This window comes from Cricetulus griseus, chromosome 3 (assembly GCF_003668045.3).
Source record: "Cricetulus griseus strain 17A/GY chromosome 3, alternate assembly CriGri-PICRH-1.0, whole genome shotgun sequence".
In the NCBI taxonomy this organism is placed as follows: Eukaryota; Metazoa; Chordata; class Mammalia; order Rodentia; family Cricetidae; genus Cricetulus; species Cricetulus griseus.
Genome location: NC_048596.1, coordinates 71980535 through 72002903, shown reverse-complemented (window position 1 = coordinate 72002903; position 22369 = coordinate 71980535). Strand labels below are relative to the sequence as shown.

Genomic DNA, 22369 nt, shown 5'->3' with positions numbered 1-22369 from the left:
GCTATGCTCCTCATACTATAAAAAATAAAGCTTGCACTAAGATTTGGCTTTAGAAATGTATTGATTGTTGATTTTTATTGTTGTAGCCCAGGTTTCTTTGGAACTCACTACATAGCCCAAACTGAGTTACATCTCCAGTCCCCATCAATGGGTGGTGGTGGTGGTGGGGCTTTTTCAAGACAAGGTTTCTCTGTGTAGCCCTGTCTGTCCTGAAACTCAGAGGTCTACTTGTCTCTGCCTCCTGAGTGCTGGGATTAAAGGCATATGCTACCATCTCTTGTTTTCCACAGTAATGGACTTTTAATCTGATGGTGTTATTGGGAGGCTTGGAGTCCATGAAGGGGAACTGATTAGAATAAGGCCACTTTTCAGGCCCTTTTCAGACCTTTTGCTCTCCTTAATTATTACTCAGTTTGTTTTCTTCCTGTTGTGGTCTATTTTTTTTAAGTATTATATGTTGAAGTTAATTACTCAAAGTGATAGTTTTGGAATTTGGGCTTTTCTGAGGTGACCACATATAAGTCGAGCTGTCAGGAAAATTGTCCCTGCACTTATAAAGAGGCTAAGGAGCAATTTTTCTTTCTCAGGAAAGCTTTTTATCACTTCGGGCTGAGTAGGTTCTTTGCTATTGGTTTGATGGAGAGAGATACATGTTCTCTCCTCATGGAAGGTTTAGACCTCTGTCCCCTGATGATGTCAGTGTTCCAGGAAACACACTTAAGGAAAGTCTGCAGGTTATTGTTACTATGTGTTTAGTTGATTATTTTGCTAAGCTGTAAACTCCAAAAAAAAAAAAAAAAGGAAATATTTCAGGTCTGTTTCACACATCACTCTCTGGTGTTCAGTTCTCCACCTTGCTTATTAATGCAATGACAACTTCTAATCTAGCATGACTTCTGGCAGTTTGAGGCCATTATCTATGATTCACCCATAAGCATCTCCAACACTACTCTCCCTCCTTCCAGTCCCTGTTAAAATGCTTGTCCTAAGAAGCTCAACACTGCCAGGGTTTGCTGTTTTTCTTTCAGCCAAAACCTGCTAATAGGCAGACAAGTCTGTGACCCTAGGTTAGAGCAGTTACTCTAGAATGTTTGCAATTATAAATCTTTTCTCTGCCCCTTTGAAAGGTAAATCGTCTACTATTTGGAACTGCCTTACCAAAGACACTCTTTTTGTTTTTTCAGACAGTTTCTCTGTGTAGCTCTAGCTGTCCTAGAACTCACTCTGTAGACCTCACTTGCCTCAGAGATTCACCTGCCTCTGCCCATTCCGAGTGCGGGAATTAAGGCGTGCACCACCACCGCAAGGCTCCAAAGATACCTTTCAAAGCATATGTGCAACGAGATAGATAGTAGCCTGTAGTGGTGCACAGACCTTTGAAGCACTTGGAAGAGGCAATAGGAAGAGGCAACAGGAAGAGTGCTGTGGAAGGCAATAGGAGAATCCCAGGCGACCCCGCCCCCCTCATCAAGGACATAGTGATTCTTACTCTCATTTGCTACTACTGCCTGTCCTAAAGATATGAGAATTGCTGCGTGTGGTATTATTAATCTCAGGACTGGAAGAGCTGATGCAGGAGGATGAAGGTCAGTCTGGACTACATAGCGAGATCCTGCCTCGCAAGCAAGCAAATAAACCAAAAATAAAACATAAAAAAAACCAACAAAAACCCAGATAGCCCATAAGAAATTCAGACAGTCCAGCGCAACCGAGAACCTGCGACTTTCAGTATATATTAGTGCTTGGATTCGGAACCAGAGCGGCCACGCCCCTCTATGCTAAGGTTCTTGTGTCTGTCCTAGTCTCGAGAGGCCGAGGGTATCACGTGACACACTTGGGCCTGAAGTCGATTCCACCTTATTGCTTTTGGGCGGCGTCAGCTTCCGGAAGAGAACAGGTTCCTGAGTAGCTCCCGAGCCTGTGGCCCCGTGCGCAAGTGCGGAAGTGCGGTGGCACCCTGGGTGATCGGCTTCCTGTCTGTGGTGCAGCACCGGGCTCCCAGAGCCACGTAACGGCTGGGGTCTGCAGCCATGGCGGATAGGAAGACTAACGGTGGCGGAACGTCTGCCCCCTCGTCGGGCACTAACTTACTCTTTTCTTCTTCGGCCACGGAGTTCAGCTTCAACGTGCCCTTCATCCCCGTCACGCAGGCCGCCGCCTCCCCGGCTTCCCTGCTCTTGCCCGGAGGTAGTGAGCCGAGGGCGCTTGGGGGCCAGTGTGTGCTCGGAGGAGGGTGGGACAGGAGCGTCGCTTTCTCTGAGCTTCTTTTCAGGGCCAGCAGTGGCCAGCTTCCAGAGGGCCAGGGACTGTGCGATCCTGGAGGAGGGGTCCAGGTGATGAGCCTTGCTCTTGGTCCAAGGAATCCCTGTCATTGCACAAGTTCTTGTTGAACACCCACTGGTGTGCTGCTGGGTGCTGGCAGGGAATGCAGCTAGATTTGACAGTTACCCTCTGCTAGAATACCGCAAGCTATCCTTTTACTGGGAATCGCCCGTGATGGGGCAGGGTACCACCCAGGAGACAGTAAACTATAGAGTCCTATAAACTCTACTAGAAGACGACTCCGGGTTTCAGGGGGATACCTCCTAGGATAGACAGCGCTTTCTACTAGGATTGATATGTAATATCCGGAGTGTAGGTACAGAATGCATTTCTCATTTTTCAGGGTATGGCTTCCTCTGAGTTTTGCCTTATTCTCGTAGGCTCTCACACCTGTTCTCAACCTCCTTTTGGTTAGGCTCTGTGTATTGTCTGGGAAGATTGACTTCTGGATGAAACTGTAGTGGTTAGAAGCGCAGACTGTGTTCCAGTCCTGGCCCTGCCACTAACTTACTGTGTGGCCTCAGGCATGACATTTTACCCGTCTGCTTAAATTTAATATTTTTAGCCTCCCACCCCAACTTTTGAGACTGGATCTCTACCTTGTCCTGGCTCTCCTGGAACTCATTATGTAAAGGAGGCTGACCTCAGACTCACAGAGATCTACTACCTCTGCCTTTGAATGCTGGGATCAAAGGCGAGCCATGCTGTCTCTCTCTTTTTGTAGAGATCTATAGTGCTCTGCACATAGTGTTGTGTAAATATTTGTGAGCTAAGAAAGAACCTCTGCCTCTCCATTTGGACTGTGAACTTCTTACCTGTTTTATTTGCAGGGACTTGTTTATAAACGTGCCTAGCACATAGGTCCTTATCAAACACTGACCCTTTTCCACTAAATAATTCCTATTTGGAAGACTAAGGGAAGCTTCCTGGAGAAGGGAAGGCAGACAAATGGGACGTACCTGTGTATGGAGGTTCCCCTTTCTGTCATGATTCTTCTTGGTGCTTCTGTCTGGCATGTACACACACACCTGTTTATCCTACCAGGCAAGAGTGTAAGTGTCCGCAAAACTGGGACTTAGTTTAGTCACCACTATAGCCCAGAGTGCAGAATGCATGATATCCAGTGACGATTTGTTGAGTGAGTGCGGGGATTGGGATGTAGGGTGAATACCAAGAGTGCATCTGTCTCGTTTAAGCAGTGTTGCTGAAAGGTTAAGTGTTGCTTTCTTTGCTAAAGGACTGTTGTGGCTGGCGCAGAGTGCTATGGAAATATCCAGGAATAAATAAGGCAGTGCCTCAGAATTTTCAGTCACTGTCTGCATCCTGAGTAGAGTTTGATTCATGCCCATCTTCCTTGCTATATAATAATGGATTTATGTGTGTGCTATTGTCAGTGCTTGAAATTTTATTTTCTTTTTTTAAATTCTATGTGTGTTGGTGTTTTGCCTGCATCTGCGTCTATGCGAGGGTGTTGGACCCCCTCCTGTAACTGGAGTTACAGACAGTTGTGAGCTGCCATGTGGTGCTGGAATTGAACCCACCTTTAGATTTACTTATTTGTTAATTGATTTTTGAGACATGATGTCATCTTGTAGCTCAGGGTGGCTTGTAGCAGTCCGCTTGTCTCAGTCTCCCAAGTGCTGTAGGTGCTGGCATGAAACACCATTCCCAGCTTTACACTTTCTTTAAAATTCTTGATGGTTTAGTTTTATTATTTTTAAAAATGTGTACTAGTGTGTGTGTGTGTGTACAAACATGTAAATGAGTACAGTTGCCCTCAGAAGCCAGTGACTTTGGATCTCCCTGGAGCTGGAGTTGCAGGTGGTTGTGAGCTGGGAAACAAATGTGGGTCCTCTGTTAAGATCAGCACATGCTCATAACCACTGAGCCATCTCTTCAACCCCCTCTGAGGAACAGACACAAGCCTTCTGAGGAACAGACACAGAGCCTTGCACACTTCAGGCAAGTAGTCTGCCACTGAGGGGCATTCCATGGCAGAGGTGTTTATCAGAGGCCTCGTGACTCTTGAGGCCAGACAATCAGTTCTGTGTCAGTGTCAAGGTCCATTCTCCTCCATTAGAGCTCCGAGTCCAACCTCTGCAGCTAGTGTGTAGTAGGTACTGCACTCCTGGTTCTTTAGTGAATGTTGGAAGGACTACACACACTAAAGGTCTGAGAGATGTGAGGTTTCTCATTGACATCTGGATAGTTGGTGAATTTCTGTTTGGAATGGGAATGGTTACGATACTAAATCCATTGTGAGGCTTGCTAAGTTTGACACACGTGACTGGGTCTACCAGAAGTATTGGAAAGTTATGGACTACAGGAGGACAGTCTGAATTTGACATGAGATGGGAGAGTCACAAGCTGTGGGTCTAGATCCATTTGTGTCTGTACAGAATTAGAAAGTGCTCCTAGGGTGAAGCTAGAGATATGTTGAATCTTTTTCTTTTTTATTATTATTTTTAATAATAATAATTATTATTATTTCATGTCTTAGGGTTTCTATTGCTGTGAAGAGACACCATGACCACAGCAACTCTTAAGAAGGAATCATTGATTTGGGGTTGTTCACTTACAGTTCCAGATGTTCAGTCCATTGACATCACTGTGGGAAACATGGCGGCATGCAGGCAGATGGTGCTAGCGCTTAGAGTGCTACATATTGCAGGCAACAGGAAGTCAATTGAGACGCTGGGTGGCATCCTGAGCATAGGAAACCTCAAAGCCCAATGAGACACTTCCTCCAACAGGCCATACCCTCTCCAACAAAGTCATATCTTCTGATAGTGCCACTCTCTGTGAGATTATCGGGGCCAGTTACATTCAAATGGCCACACTTCATGTTGGCCAGTATAATTTGTAACTTTTAGGGCCAAGTGTTCTGTCTGCCTCAGTCTCTGAGAAGCTGGGACATAGACATGTCTTTGAATAGTGTGGTCCATCAAAGGCTAAGGACAGCCATAGACTTTGTACGCTGACTAGAACAATGTTTTGGGCATTATGACCAAACCTGTGGAGTGGAGTCTCTTCACTATTGGTGTGTGAAGTATAATTGGGACAACCTGGAAATGGAAGGCAGAATCACTATGAGGTCACAGAGAGCCCAGTGCTTTGGCAGTTCTCCAAGGGCAGGGACCATAATGTGCCTGTGTGCTGGGAGCAGCTCCACATCTGATGGACTGGTGTAGACCTTCAGCAGTTGCAGATAAAGGTGACCAAAACAAGGGAAGGAAAGATTAGGAGAAAGCTGAAAGTTGTTCATAAAAGTAGAACAAGGAAGAGTGGGGTGAAGTTCTTGAGGTCAGTTAGTGGGAAAATGATTCCTTGTGAATTATTTGTTTTTTCTTTTTTCAATACAGTGTTTCTCTGTGTAGCCCTGGCTGTCCTGGAACACACTCTGTAGTCTAGGCTGGCCTTGAACTCACTATTTCTGCCTGCTGGGCTCTGGGATTAGAGGTGTGTTATCCTACATCTGGTGTGAATTACTTGATAGAATAGAAGCTGTTGTTGGAGCTGAAAATATAGTGAAGATGAAGGTGTCCAGAGAGGAGTCAGGAGACCTCCTCTTAGAAAAATAACTTTCTAGTGACTTGCTGTTTTGTTAATTTTTTTCATTTATTTATTTATTGTGTGTGTGTTATATATGGAGGATCAGAGAATACTTTGTGGGAGTTGGTTCTGGGGCAGCCAACTTTACCTGCTGAGCCGTCTTACCAGACTGTGACTTGGTGTTGTTTAATGTCTGAACATCTAGTTACGACTGCTACTCGAATTTTAGGGGTTGCAGTTAATGGGTAACCTACCTTGCCTTGGGAACACAAAGAGCACATACTTGATGGCAGAGTTTTTCATCAGGACCACGGGCTCCCAAATAACTATATGGAGACTCCTTGTTAATTATGAAAGCTCAGCCAGTAGCTTAGGCTTGTTTTTAGCTTGCTCTTACAACTTAAATTATCCCATTTCTATTCATCCATGTGCTGCCCTAAGGCTCATTTGCCCATCATGCTTCTTCTCCATCCACCTTGAGACTCCCCAGACTCCACCTTTCTTCCTAGCAGTCTCTCTGTTCTGAAAATCCTGCCTGGCTCCTGGCTGTGTAGCTTTTTTATCTTTTATCTTTTAATTTTTAATTTTGTTGTTGTTGTTTCTCAAGATAAGGTTTCTCTGTGTAACAGCCCTAGCTGTTTAAAGGGATCAAAGGTGTGCGCCACCACCATCTGGCCATCTTTTTTATTAAACCAATCATAGTGACATATTCACACAGTGTAAAGGAATATTCCATATTTTCCCCTTTTATCTAAATAAAAAGAAAGGCTTTAACTCTACAAATAAGAACAATTATCAGGTTAAGAATTACATTTTTGCCGGGCAGTGGTGGCAAATGCCTTTGATCCCAGCACTTGGGAGGCAGAGGCAGGTGGATCTCTGTGAGTTTGAGACCAGCCTGGTCTACAAGGCTGTTCCAGGACAGCCTCCAAAACCACAGAGAAACCCTGTCTCAAAAAACAAACAAACAAACAAACAAAACAAAACAAAAAAGAATTACATTTACAATGTCCAGTCCTGTTTGTATTTGGCATATTTGGAGAAAATGCTCCTTGTTGTTTTTTGTTTGTTTCCTTGTTTGTTTGGTCTTTAATTCACAGAGATCTGCCTGCCTCTGCCTCCCAAGTGCTGGAATTAAAGGTGTGTGCCACCAACGCCTGGTTTATACATTACATTTTTTAATGAGCTGCATAAATACAATACCCCAAACAAGAGTAGAAACATGCATACAGTATAACAAAATTAACTTTAAATTTGTATCAGTAAGCGAAGATTCATACCAATGTAAAATATTTTGAGATTAATAGTTTTTTTGAATTAAAGTAGATTCAACAATCTACCCTTTTTCCTTCATTCCAATATCCCCCCCTTTTCCTTTAGAAAGAGACCTTTGAATTTAACTCCTTTGTTTAGCTTTTTTTCTGACTATGACCAGTAACAACTTGTAACCAACCCCCTTTAAAAACTGTAACCTGTTAAGGGTTTTTTTTTTCTGTCTGGATCTCTCTTTACTGAGCATCTGTACTGTTTTTTGATTGCATGAGACAATCTTAAACTGTTGTGTCAGCCAGCCCCCCCCTCCCCCCGGCACTGCTCAGCTTAGTGAATGGTGCCAGTGCATGGCGCTTGGTGGCTGATAAGCTTCTACTTGTGTCAGTATAACTACTGCCTGTGTTTCAGTTTCCTCAAGATTATAGAAATAGAATTAGATATGTTTGGTTATATGGTAACATTTGAATTATATCAGGAAAAAAGATTTAATATATAAAAATAGGCGCAAAATTGCTTTTTTTAAAAAAAATCTTTTACATAAACATGAACATTTTTGTTTTGTTTTGTTTTTTTTCCAGACAGGGTTTCTCTATGTAGCCCTGGCTGTCCTGGAACTTCTGTAGACTAGGCTGGCCTTGAACTAACAGAGATCCACCTACTTCTGCTTTCTGAGTACTGGAATTAAAGGCATTTGCCACCTCACCTGGCTGTAAACATGAATGTTTACAAAAGATAATTACATTTATATAGAAAGGGCACATTTGTAGTGATATATCCACTCCGCCCCACCTGTAGTGCTGACCATGCCTGTTTGGGTGTGGTCACAGGTAAGGACATGATGGAGAGTAGGTTTAGGTCTGGGGTCGGGGCACAGGTGGTCTCTCTGTTGCTTCTGGTCTGGTCATGTAGAGCAGCCTGAGTGGATCCTTGGAGAGGGAACCTGCAGCAGTCATCTGTTTCTTGTGTAAGTGCATTCTCCCTGAATAAACTTCACTTAACCTGTACTGAGTCTAGTGAATCCTGATTCCCACGCAACACACATTCCAAAATGTTTTTCCTTTCTTTTTTTTTCTCTTTCTTTTCTTTCTTTTTTTTTTTTTTTTTTTTTTTTTTGAGACAAGCCCTGGCTGTCCTGGAACTCACTCTGTAGACCAGGAAGGCTTCAGACTCACTATCTCTGCTTCCTGAGTCTGGAATTAAGGTCATGGACCAAAAGTTTTCTTTTTGTTCTTGTTTTAAAGATTTATTTATTTATTTAATTTCAAGGACAAAGGTTTCTTTATTGACTGGAGGATAAGAGCTGCAGCAAGGACCCCATTCGTTCGGGAACAAATGGAGTCTTTTATTGCAGTTGTTTAACCAGCTAACCCCATGTTAGCTCGATTTATTTATTTATTATATATACAGTATTCTCCTGGCATGTATACCTGCATGTCAGAAGAGCACACCAGATCTCATTGCAGATGGTTGTGAGCCACCATGTGGTTGTTGGGGATTGGACTCAGGTCCCTGGAAGAGCAGCCAGTGCTCTTAACCGCTGAGCCATCTCTCCAGCCCAAGAGGTGTTTGTTTTTTCTTCAAACTTTTTATTTATTCTTTGTATCTTTCACATGCATCGTGTGTGTGTGTGTGTGTGTGTGTGTGTGTTGTGTTTCGAGGCAGGGTTACTCTGTGGCTTTGGAGGCTGTCCTGGAACTAGCTCTTGTAGACCAGGCTGGCTTCAGACTCACAGAGATCCACCTGCCTCTGCCTCCCGAGTGCTGGGGCTAAAGGCGTGTGCCACCATCGCCCGGCTTTCACATGCATCTTGATCCCATTCATCTCCTTGTCCCTTTATATCTGACCTCTGCCCTTGCACCGACCCCACCAAAATGAAATGAAATAAAATTGAATAAAAGAAAAAAAAAGGATAACTCTTGTAGGGGAAACTGTAGTATGACATAGTGAATCATGTATCTTTACTTTTAAGTGTTCATCACAAACAGTCATTGGTCTGGTTTGAGGTCTCTGGTTAAGAGAAAAGATTTTAAGGGAAGGACTGTCCTTTTTCCCTATAGTGCAGAAAATACAAATTAGAATTGCAGAGTAACAGATCTGGTTGCTCGGCCCTCATCACCGAGCCTCCTCCTGAGATGGTGCTGCTTTTAAGCCATTGTTATCCTGTGCTCTCCTGTTGTATTGCAGAGGACTCCACAGATGTTGGTGAGGAGGATAGTTTCCTTGGCCAGACTTCTGCTCACACCTCCACCCCGCAGACATTCAGTTACTTCTCTCAGGTATCAAGCAATAGTGACCCTTTTGGGAACATTGGACAGTCGCCCTCCACAACTACATCAATATCGGCTGGACAGTCAGCGTTTTCCAAGCCCCCAGCCACACTCCCTTTTACAACTGGATCCCAAGATGTGTCGAATGCATTTCCACCGTCTGTTTCAAAGGCTCATTATGGTGCTGCACCTTCCTCACAGATGGGAATAAATACCTATTTGCCATCTCAGCCCAGTAGTCTCCCTCCAAATTTTGGGAGTCCCCCCCAAGGAATTCCTCAACAAGGACATAACCCATATCGCCACACTCCTGTCAGCAGCAGGGCGAATCCCTACCTTACACCCCCACAACTGCAGCAATGCCAGACACCAGGCCACCCTTCCTGCCCTCCGCCTACCGGACCTCCTGTGCAGACGTACCAAATGCCGCCAGGACAGATGCCACCGGTACGTGGACGTCATACCAGTGTTCTCTCTCAGTGAAAGTTTTAAAAAACTTTGTACGTTAAAACTCTTTGAGGTTTATTTATTTTTATGTGTTTTGTTTTGTCTATATGTGTTTGTGTACCTTGTGCATGCAATGCCCTTGGAGGCCAGAAGGAGGCGTCAGATCTCCTGGAACTGGAGTTACAGGTGTTAGCCACCATATGGGTGCTGGGATTTGAACCTGGGTCATCTAGAAGAATAGCCAATGCCCTTAACTGCTGAGTCATCTCTTCAGCTCAACTTAATACATTTTAACATACACTGAGGATATAATATATTTTTAACTTATTTTATATATATGGGTGTTTTACCTGAATGTGTGTCTGTGTACCACATGTGTATGCCTGGTGTCCCAGGAAGCCAGAAAAGGTTGTCAGATTCCCTAGAACTGGGGTTATAGATGGTTGTGAGTTACCATTTGGGTCCTGGGAACTGAATCTAGGTTCTCTGTAAGCACAAGCATTGGGCCATCTCCCTACCACCAGGACAGAATTTTTTGTTAGTTTTTTTGAGACAGTGTTTCACTGTTTAGCCCTGGCTGTCCTGGAATTTGCTCTGCCAACCAGGTTGGCTTTTTTACAGAGGGGTGTGGTGTGTACTGGTGATCAAAACCAGGGTGATAAATGTGTTAGGTAAGCATTCCCATTGAGCAATACCCCCAGCTCACCTTTTAGTTTTGAGATGGGATCTTGTGCTAAATTGTTTTGTTTGGTTTCAAACTCTTGATCTTCCTGCCTTAGCCCCAAGTACTTGGTATTATAGTATATGTCACAAAGGTTATTCTTTGTAAACTGCATGCTTAAAAGTAAACTTTCTTTTAAAAGTAGCTAGTTGGAGGTTAGCAAGATGGCTCGGGGGAAAGGCACTTGCCATGAAGCCTGAGGACCTACTGATTTAGATCCCAGGGCATGTATGGTGGAAGGAGAGAACTGACTCCTACAACTTTTCCCCTGACTTCCACACTTGGCTATGGTGCAAGCATGCCCACCCAAATAAATAAATAAATAAATAAATAAATAAATAAATAAATAAATACACAATTTTGTTTTAAGGTAGCTATCAAATGGCTCATATTCAAGTTTATATCGCCTATTTACTGGAGTAATAGTTGATTTTAATTGCCTAGTACATGCTGATATTCTCTGAGTTTAGTGAATAATTTCAGTAAGTGTTATCTAAGGACACGTGAGAATTGAGGCAATGTAGTCTTCTTAGGTTGCCAGCTGCTTCTTATCTTAGTGAGAACACTCAGTTACAGGGACTAAAAGTGATTCCTCCACTAACTTTAATGTTTATAGTTTGTGTGTGTGTGTGTGTTTGTTTGTGTGTGTTAGATTAACATGTACATATTTACATACTTAGAATGGAATGCCTGGGTCAAGAAGTATGGGTCATGTAAAGATGTTATAAATTGTGGGACTTACGCAGGTCTTGTGCATGCTGCACAAGTTCAAGCCATACAAAATCCCAAGTGCTGGGATTAAAGGAATGTGCCACCACCACCCCGCTAAACTCCATGTTTTTTTTGTGTGTGCTTTTTGTTTGTTTTGGAATTTGTTTTTAAAAGACAGAGCATGAAGTTGGGTGATTGGGGACTTGGGAGAGGTTGGTAGAGGGAAATATACATCTAATATATTGTATGAAAAAATTTAAAAATAGATTCAGTAAAAATTTAGAAATTTCCAGGCAGTGGTGGCATAGACCTTTAACCCAGCACTTGGGAGGCAGAGGCAGAGGCAGGTAGCTCTCTGTGAGTTCGAGGCCAGCGTGGGCTACAGAGTGAGTTTTAGGATAGCCAAGGCTACATAGAGAAATCCTGTGTTGGTGGAGGTTAAATATGGGAATATATTTGCCATTAGTGTGCAGAAGTCTAGTTTATTTTGCAACTGGTTTGAAGTTTTATCACACTAGTTATGACACTAAATAGTTACCTAGAAATACATGTAGGATAATTATTATTGACGTCAGTTGGATTCTGAAGCAGTTAGAGAATGTCATTTTTGCACATGTGACAATTTTAACCTCGTTCCCTTCAGCTCCCTCCATCAGTGCAGTCACCAGCACCACAGCAGGTCCCTGCCAGACCCGCAGGAGCCCCTGTACAGGGGCCTTCTCCTTTCGTACTTCAGAACCATTATGAACCTGTTCAGCCTCACTGGTTTTACTGCAAGGAGGTAGAACAGAAACAGCTATGGATGCCTTTCAGTGTGCTTGACTCTTTGAATCTTGAAGAGATCTATAATTCAGGTAAGTACCCATTTTGCATTATTCCATCTCATTTGAGGAAGAGAAAAGATGAAGGGTGTTTATCCACTCCATGACCTACTTTTTGCAACTGTTAGATTCCTGATCTGTGTAGGTCTCCAGACCCCACTTTAAGATGGTGAGTTGTTGAGCAAAGGATTTAAAGAAACAGTTTAGCAATTTGTTTTGTTTTATCTGGGCACAATGGCACACTTTTCATCCCAGCACTTGGGACAGGCAGATCTCTGTTAGTTTGAGGCCAGCCTAGTCTACATAGTGAGGTCTGTTTAGTTAGACCCTGTCTCAGTGAAGCAAAACAACCAAAAAGTTGTTTTAAATCAGAGAAGAGAAATACAGTACAGTTGTTTTTTTTTGGGGGGGGTGGTGGTTTGAGGCAGGGTTTCTTTGTGGCTTTGGAGGCTGTCCTGGAACTAGCTCTTGTAGACCAGGCTGGTCTCGAACTCACAGAGATCCACCTACCTCTGCCTCCCGAGTACTGGGATTAAAGACCTGTGCCACCACTGCCCAGTGAGAAGTACAGTTCTTACATAATCCAAGTGTTAGTTTTCCCATTTACCTTACTCATTTGTAGTTATAGGACATCAAGTGTTTCCTCTGGAACTCTGGTTTGTGAAATGCTCTGTGAAAAAATTTTCTGAGGTCAGATGAGTTTTGGAAATAATTATTCTCATGTCTACCTCTTGAGAGAGATGCTACATAGGTGTGTCTTAAGACTCTGAGAAGTCTTGCATACAAATATGATTCTTTATCTTGATATTTGATTATGGGACTTAAATATCAGTCATTAGTCTCTAGCAATATACTTCATGGAACTCTGTGGTACATTGATGCTATTGCTTTGTTTTACTTTTGAAATGGGATCTCATTCAGCTCAGGCTGGTTTCTAACTTACCATGTTGCCAGAATTAGCCAGGAACTTATAATCTTCCTGACTTCATACCCAAGTGCTGAGATGATAGGTGTATGACAGTCTGGTTTGATTTAAAAAAAAAAAATCATGAACTATTTGTTATTTCATGATTTGTGATTTTAAAGCTTGCCTTCTTTCTTTCTACTCAAGAAGAGTCATAAGTAGACTCTTGGCAGCTTACCCCTGTGATCTCAGTACATGGGAGACTGGAGCAGGAGGACTGCTGGGAGGTTGAGGCCCACCTGGACTACATAGTTATGTAATGAGGGTCTGGGAAGTGTAGGCAGAGAATAGTTGTCATATGACTCCCAGGAAAAGAGGACGCAAGCGAGGCATTCTCCGGTAAGAGAAGACCATGTGGAAATACTTAGATGAATAGTTATGGGTTAATAATTAAGATAGAGCTAGCCAATAAGAAACCCTAGTCACCAGCCAATAGTTTCATAATTAATATGTCTTGTGTATTCATTTGGGACTCAGTTTCCATCTGGAGTCTATTCTGACTTATAAGACATTAGAGTTCAAGCTTGCTTGCTCCAGTCTCCTTGAGAGCCGTGAGAAAGTTCTGATTAAGTCCATGGGACAGAGTATACTATCTCTCTATTGAGCTACTAGATGCCAGCTGTAGGCACACAGATAGATAATGCAGCTGCTTGCTACTAGCAGGACACACATTTTAGATAGTGAATCTGGCTGCTCCTCGATTCAAGGACAGTGTAGGGAGCTGGTTAATTGACGGTGCTGCTCTTTGTTCTGCTTGGCCTCTAGTCTGTATGTAGGCAAGGTGTAAATTAAACTCGGGGCTGTCCGGTGTGCTCAAAGGCATGGGCTGGGCAGTCCTCCCCAATCTATCCTGTGTTTCTGTCTCTGTTTCTTTATCTGCCATTTTTCAATCCTCACGCCCCTACTCAGGTAACTCAGATGACTCGTTAGAGCAGGCTGTAACACATAGTGAGACTCTGCCTCAAAAAATAAATTAAAAAAATACATGTATGTCATAATTTTGAGTAATACAGATTATCTTGTGTTTTAAAATAAAAACAAGCTTAATTGTGTTCTTTGAGTATTGACTAGTAGCATCATGAATATTAAAGTTCATGTTACTTGCATTTTCAATTGTGCCTGGTAACATTAGGGGAAAATGTCCTCTCTCGGTTCCTAGTGCAGCCAGATCCTGAAAGTGTGGTTTTAGGCACGGATGGAGGACGCTACGATGTCTACCTCTATGATCGCATGAGGAAGTCTGTGTATTGGGAGGAAGAGCCAGCGGAAGTGAGACGCTGTACTTGGTTTTACAAGGGGGACACAGATAGCAGATTTATTCCCTATACAGAAGAGTTCAGTGAAAAACTAGAGGTATGATGTTTACCTTTTTATACTTTTTTTTTTTTAAACAAAACATAGACATGTATGTGAGGGGCTTCTGTAACATCACTCACAGTAGAGATGGCTTTATTTACAAGATGGTCTGTCTTGATCCTGGTCACTAAGGAGACTGCTCTTTAGGTAGTATCATTATTCAGGAAGTACTTCATATATATATATATATATCTCAACCCAGTGTCAAGATAAGATTGTATCGGGGTGTGTTGGGGGCAGTCTGCTGAGGTGCTCATATCAAGCCTTCAAACAAATTTAGGCAGAAACCAGACGTGGTAGCAATTGTCTGTAATCTCAGTATTCATGAGGCCAAGGCAGGCTATCATGAATTTGAGGACTGCCTTGGCTAGAGAGAGAATCAATCTACAAAAACAGTCTCCTTTTGATTTTTCAAGGCAGGGTTTTCTGTGTAGATTTGGAACCTGTCCTGAAACTCATTCCGTAGACCAGGCTGGGCTCAAACTCACAGAGACCTGCCTGCTTCTGCCTCCCGAGTGCTGGGATTAAAGGCATGCTCCACCTCTGCCTGGCTACAGCATGATTTTTGAAACAGCTTTATGGTACTTATTTATGTGTGTGTGTGTATGTGCTCACTGTGGTGTGTGACTGGAGGTCAGAGAACATGCCAGAGTTGGTTCTTTTCTTTCTACCACATGGGTCCTGGGAATGAAACTCGGGTGTTTAGGTTTGGCAGCCAGTGCCTTTATCCACTGAGTCTTCTGGATTTTAGCTAGTCAAATAAGGGGGAATGTATAACAGGGTGCTGATTCCTAGTGCTTAATTTTGAATCTAAATAAGCAAATAACTAAAGATATACTATAATTAATTATTTGTTCTTTTAGGTAGGGCCCTACTGTAGTTATAGTATCACAAAATCAGATATTTCAGGCTTACTATTTGAAGCTAAAAGTACAATATTCAAGTACAAATATCTGAAAACAGAGTAAGCACTTTTAAAAAAACTGTAATGATAATATTGTACAGGTGACACAGGCTCCAGGCTGGGGTAGCTATTCAGGCTCCTGTCCAGCTTTCCAAGAAATACTTTCCAAGAAAGTATTGGAGGAGGCGAAGGAGGGTGGGAAGTGAGAGTGTGATACTTGATGCATCTGACTCTGTGTTCCATTGGTGATACTGTCCTATCTGAGTGCCAGGACAAAGAACATGGATAATAACATGATTGTCTCTGTAGAAAACCAGGAGAACCTTTAGAAATACCATTAGCCCAAATACAACAGTTGAGAGTGACTGTTTACAGTCAACCAATGTAAATTAGTGACATCCCTGTGCAGTAGAACTGGTCAGTTAGAAGTCATAATAGAAGGGCTGTTTATAATGCCAAGAGAACGCCAAAGTCTGCAAAAAAAGGCCAGTAAAAGATGCTCAGCCGGAGGTGGGGGTGGGGGTAGGTGGGGTGGGGAGGTGGCTCAGTGGTTAAGAGCACTGATGTTCTTCCAGAGGTCCTGAGTTCAATTCCCAACAACCACATGGTGGCTCACAACCACCTTGAATGAGATCTGGTGCCCTCTGCTGGTGTGCAGGCAGAAGACTGTATACATAATAAATAAATAAAATCTTAAAAAAAAAAAAAAGATGCTCAGCTGGACGGTGGTGGTGCATGACTTTAGTCCCAGCACTCAGGAGGCAGAGGCAGGCGGATCTCTGTGAGTTCGAGGCAGCCTGGTCTCCAGAGCGAGTGCTAGGATAGGCTCCAAAGCTACACAGAGAAACCCTGTCTTGAGAAAAAAAAAAAAAAATTAAAAAAATAAAAAATAAATAAAAGATACTCATGAGGGCTAGGACTTGCAGTGGAGTTTAAAATGTCTGCCTAGTGTGCACAAGACCCCTGGATTTGATTTCTAGCATTTTGAGGAGAGAAAATATATCCATAGGCTGTACATAGTGATATGAGCTGCTGGGCTCAGGAATTCAAGGTTAGAGCAAGATTACACCCTCCTCCCAGGGGCGAGGGCCCCGTGACCTTTATGGAGGGAAGGTTTAAAAAAGATGGGGAGAGGACTGCAGAGGTTGTATCAGGAGTAGAGCTAAATAAATACTGTGTGTATATGTGCAGTCTCAGCATCAAAGTTGTCTTCTCAGAGCCCTTGAGAGACTTAATGTGTCTCCTTCGTCTCTACTCCAAATACTGTTGATTTACCAACCCCTAGTACCTATGAAAGCAACTTTATGAGGAACTAGGTTGTTATAGATGAAATCAGTTAAGATGAAGTTACTTGAGGAGGGTGGCCCCTAACTCCATATAGCCAGTGTCTTTGTACATCACAAACAAGACAAACATGTTCAGATAGACAGAATGCTGTCTATGGTTTGATAGAGGCAAAATTTGGAGTTAGGCTTCTGCCAAGGACTAGTCTTGATTGTAGCCAGGCAGTGGTTCTTAGAAGGGACGTTCTGTGCAGGTTTCATAGGGATTGGTGTCCTGCTGTCACTGTGATTTGGAGAGGTAGCCTTAAGAAGTATGAGACAAAAAGTTCATTTTATACTGCTTGACTTCTTCAGCCCTAAGAAACCGATACACTGTCTAACCCTCCATTGTCTTCTCCTTGTAGTGGAGATACAGTACTTATGAGTGTGTGAGAGCAGACCCTGGAGTAGTTTGTGTTGGAGGACACAAAGCATGGTGACCTACTATTCCTGCTGCATTGCCAGCATCATTCCACTCCTCCTCCACACTTGTCTTGATGTGGGTAGTGACTGACTGGACTATGTGTTGTTTTGTCACTGCAGGCTGAGTATAAAAAAGCTGTAACGACGAATCAGTGGCACCGCAGATTAGAGTTTCCAAGTGGAGAGACTATCGTTATGCACAACCCAAAGGTGAGGTGCTCTCTGAGATGGGGGGAGGCCCCCTTTAAAGGCTTTTCTGCTGGATGTGTGATACCATTTCATTTTTAGTGTTTTTGCAAGGATTTCTTTGTAATAATTGTATTGTTTTTTAATTAATTAATTTGGTTTTTCGAGACAGGGTTTCTCTGTGTAGCTTTGGAGCCTATCCTAGAACTCCCTCTGTAGACCAGGCTGTCCTCGAACTCACAGAGATCCACCTGCTTCTGCCTCCTGAGTACTGGTATTAAAGGTGTGCACCAGCACCCCCCAGCTTTAATTTTATTCTTTACTTAAACACACACATGTATACACTATATATATATGTGTGTGTAAGTATATATGTTGAGAAAGGGTCTCTCTATGTAGCCCTGCTGTCCTGGAATTCACTATACAGAACAGGCTGCTATGAACTCAGAGATCCAGTCCACCTTCCTTTGCTTTAAAGTTCCAAACCACCATGCCTGGCAAGTGTATTTTGGAATAATTTAATAATTAATCATGGAAATTCAACTTTTTCTCATGAAGTTTCTGTTTGGGTAACATGTTACTGGTATTGAATATCACCTTAGAAGAAGCTTGGTGAATCTTTTCACTTGGTTTGATGAAGCTGACTCTTTAAAAAAGGCCAGAGAAAATGGTCAAAGCTTTGCAAGCTGTCTGCTCTCTATTGAGTTACCAGCTCTGCCTTTGTATTGTGAGAGCAGCTGGGAGAAACAATTTGTAAATCAGTGGGTATGTAGAAATGTTGTTGTTATTATTTTGTTTTGTGTTTCTGAGACAGGGTTTCTCTGTGTAGCTCTGGCTAGACCAGACTGGGATTGAACTCAGAGATTCACCTGCCTCTGCCCTCCCGAGTGCTGGGATTTTTATTTTTTTATTTTTCTTAGACAGAGTTTTTCTGTATAACAGTCCTAGCTGTCCTGGAACTTTGTAGATCAGGCTAGCCTTGAATTTACAGAGATCCACCTGCCTTTGCATATCAAGTGCTGGGATTAAAGGCGTGCACCACTCCTTTGGCAATATCTCAATATTGAAATCAGTTTTTCTTTTTGCATTTTTTGTTTGGTTTTGTTTATTTGTTGTTTTTGTTTTTAAGTTTTTGGAGAGTCAAAGTTATGTGTGGATTTTTTTCCCTACTTATTTGTTTTGTTTTTAGGTCCCAACCTCAGTTTCCCCTCCTTCTCTTCCCAGGCCCGCCTCCCATCCACTTCTCATCTGTTACTCTTCAGAAAAGGGCAGGCATCTCATGGATATCAGCCAGTCAGAGTATATCAAGTTGTAGTGAGACTAGGCACTTCTTCTCCTATTAAAGCTGGATGAGGTAATCTAGTGGGAGGAAAGGGTCTCAAAAAAAGGACAACAGAGTCAGAGTTAGCCCCTGCTCCCACCAAGCTACATAACATAAGCAGAGGGTCTAGGTCAGTCCCATGCAGGCTCCCTGGTTGTTGGTTCAGTCTCTGTGAGCCCCTATGAGCCCAGTTTAATTGGCAGTCCCTCTATGGAAGTCTTGCCTGATTACAGAAGGCTGGTTCAGGCTTCATATCCCCCATTGCTAGGACTCTTACTTAGGGTCATCCTCATAGATTGCTGGGACTATCAATTGCACTAGGTTTCTAGAGTCCCAGAGATGCCCCCAGATTCCAGTTGTCTCTCACAGTACTCTCTCGCTCCATCCTTCCCCCACCTGATCCCTCCTGTTCCTATCCTCACCCTCTCATCCAGACCCCTTCCCCATCCAACGTCAATGTCTATTGTGTTGTCTTACATCTCTACACAGGTGTGCATGTGCACACACCTTAATAATCCCTTCCCATTCTTGTGCTGAGAATCAAACTTGGAGGAAAAAAATCAATATATACTACTTTTGATTTTGATGTATGATTTTCCAGCATAAGCATTAGAAATAACAATATGTTTAGTTTTGATAGTTAATGGTAGCCAGACTTTTACAGAATTTGCTTGGGGAACAGGTCTACTTCATTTATAACCATATATACTGTAATGCACAGGATTCTTCATATTAAACACATTAGTTTGAAGTAAGCTTAGTGGTACATGCCTGCAGTCCCAACATATGGGAGGCAGAGGCAGGAAGATGGCTGCAAGTTCTGGTCTAACGTTGTCTAGATAACAAGTTCCAGGCCAGTCAGGGGATGTGTAGTGAGAATCCATCTTGAGAACCAAACAACACCCCCCCCCCAAAAAAAATATATTGCTTAGATTATAGTGGGAAATAATTTTGCTAATGAGCCTTGTCATAATCTTGTGTCTTGAAGGTTATTGTCCAGTTCCAGCCTTCTTCAGTGCCAGATGAGTGGGGGACGACACAAGATGGACAGACAAGGCCCAGAGTTGTAAAGCGTGGAATTGACGATAACCTTGATGAGATTCCTGATGGTATGTTTAGTTTGCTTAGGAGAAAGGTCTGTTTGGGCTGCTGTGTCAGTTTCATTGTTCACTATGAAAAAAGAAGCAGTTATTAAAATTACAGCCAGAGTGCTCAGAATTCAACCATATAGGCTGGTCACATTTCTTTTTTCTTATTATTTATCCTTTTTAATTTTTATTTATTTTTACAAGTGGTGAGTGTTCTGCCTGCATATATGTTCATGTACCATGTGTGTGCCAACAGAGGTCAGAAGTAGGATTCAGATCTCCTGGGAGTTAGGGATGGTTGTGGGCTACCATATGGGCGTTGGGAACTGAGCCTGGATCCTTTGCCAGAATAAGCACTTGGAACCACTGAGAGTGACTATCAGCTCTACATTTCTATCTTTTTGTTTGGAAACAGGATCTCACTATGTAGTTCTAGCTGTCCTGGAATTTAGAACTCTACCTGCCTCTGCCTCCTGAGTGCTGAGATTAAAGGTATGAACCACCAAGTTTGACTCATTTTTATCTTTTTCTTTTCTTTTTTTTTTTTTTTCGTTTTTATCTTTATATGAAAAGGTTTTGGATTATTTATAGGGGCTCATCATGATGGGGAACATGGCAGCAAGCCGCTGAGCAGGCAAGCGGGCAGGTGTGGGGCTGGAGAAATAGCTGAGAACTTTAGATCCTGTTCCAGAGGCAAAGAGTGAGTGACTGGGCTTGGTGTATGCTTTTGAAACCTCAGTGATATCCCCCAAGCCACACCTCCCAATCCTTCCCAAATAGTTCCACTCAATGGTGGCTACATTTAAGTATATGAGCCTATGGCTGCCATTATCATTCAAACCATACTTCTAGAGGTTTTCTTTTGTTTTGTTTGGAGACAGGGTTGCATTGTATAGCCCTGCTTGGCTTTGAACTTGCTATGTAGACCATCAAGCCTCCAACTTAGAGATCCACCTGCTTCTGCCTGCAGAGTGATGGGAATGAAGGTGTTCAAGACCATACCTGCCCTCCTAGTACATTTTTGAATTAAGGAGAAGGACTTTGGGAACATAGATGTTTTATATTGGCAGATTGCTTGTCCATGTCGGGCTTAGTGCTCTGGGGAGCTTTTTTTTGTTTTTAAAGATTTTTATCTATTTATTATGTATACAGTCTTTTGCCTGCATGCCAGCAGAGGGTACCAGATCTCATTCAAGGTGGTTGTGAGCCACCATGTGGTTGTCGGGAATTGAACTCAGGACCTCTGGAAGAACAGTCAGTGCTCTTAACCGCTGAATCATCTCTCCAGCCTCTGGGGAGCTTTTTTAATAATTTAATTTTTTTGTAGTTGGTTTTGAGACAGTTTCTCTGTGTAACAGCCCTGGCTGTCTTGGAATTCACTTTGTAGACCAGGCTGGCCTCGAACTCACAGAGATCCATCTGCATTTGCCTTCTGAGTGCTGGGATTAAATAAAGGTGTGTGCCACCACCGACTGGCCCGTTATTTGTCAAGGTAGCCAGATTATTCTAATTTGATAAAGGGTAATGAGGGATATTTACTTAGAAGGGTAATGGATTTCTTTGGCCAGGTTTTTTGTTGTTGTTTTTGAGACAGGTTTCTCTGTGAGCCTTGGATCCTGTCCTGGAACTCTCTCTGTAACCAGGCTGGCCTCAAACTCTCAGAGATTTTCTACTTCTGCCTCCAAATTATTTGGCTAGTTAATGATAAAAGAGGTATCAAAAATTTAGCAATTTAGCTGGGCAGTGGTGGCACACACATTCCCAGCAATCAGGAGGCAGAGGCAGGTGGATCTCTGTGAGTTTGAGGCCAGCCTGCTCTACGGACTGAGTTCTAGGATAGGCTCCAAAGCTACACGGAGAAACCCTGTTACTAAAAACAAACAAGAAAAGAATTTAGCAATTAACTGTGCTGAATTCTCAGCTTGTGTGTATGTGTGATGACGACTTTTATTATTTGTTTCTTTTACTAGGGGAGATGCCTCAAGTTGATCATTTGGTGTTCATGGTGCATGGAATTGGACCAGTGTGTGACTTGCGCTTTAGAAGCATTATTGAATGTGGTAAGTGCAAGCCACATTTCATTTCATAGAAGAACTTGAGTACTGACAGAAAGGCTCTTTAGTATGCATTTTATGGTAGTTCCTAGCTGTGTACTTGTGGCTGAATATGCTAAAAGAGGAGATTTCTATGGTCAGTAGAAAGTATTAGAAGGTGCCATGAGAATAATTTCACGTTTTGGCAGACAGTTTCCTGCCTGAGCACTTGAAGCATGGAGCTCCTATGCACTGAACTGATACGTAGGGAATCCTCTGAGAAGCCATTTAAGGACATGCCAGTGACCAACCATTCTCAGTTGGGCTGGGAATGTAAAGACTTTGTCTGCAATAGTAGTTTGCATTTACTGGACACTTGGTATCACTTGTGTTGTATCCCTCACAAATATACCTCTGGGTGTGAGTTTGCTACTGTTTCCTCTAGTGAGGAAAGGCATTAGCTGAATTAAGTGCTCTATTGTCACTGTTAGTCAGTTCTGGAACCTGATGCCAAGGAGGGGTTTGATTCCAGTCTTCTGGCCTTACATGTAGAGGTGGTTAAGTAATTTTTTTAGGCTTCAAAAATAATAAAACTTTTTAAGGACTTCCTAACAGTTGGATTTGTTCATTTACTATTTTGTCATCATTTTTAAACACAT

The 22369-nt window shown here is 42.7% G+C and overlaps 1 protein-coding gene across 3 annotated transcripts in view; it reads left to right on the top strand.

The window, feature by feature from the left end:
- The first annotated feature begins 1946 nt into the window (after positions 1–1946).
- Sec23ip (SEC23 interacting protein) overlaps positions 1947–22369 on the top strand; it is a 42088-nt gene continuing 21665 nt past the window's right edge. For all 3 annotated transcript variants that reach the window (XM_027404452.2, XM_027404451.2, XM_027404450.2), the window contains exons 1-7: positions 1947–2187; positions 9331–9860; positions 11936–12146; positions 14237–14430; positions 17203–17292; positions 19578–19698; positions 21648–21737. In XM_027404452.2, coding sequence (XP_027260253.1) covers positions 2031–2187; positions 9331–9860; positions 11936–12146; positions 14237–14430; positions 17203–17292; positions 19578–19698; positions 21648–21737 — 1393 coding nt within the window. In that variant the 5' untranslated portion in view covers positions 1947–2030. The remainder of the gene's footprint in view (positions 2188–9330; positions 9861–11935; positions 12147–14236; positions 14431–17202; positions 17293–19577; positions 19699–21647; positions 21738–22369) is intronic.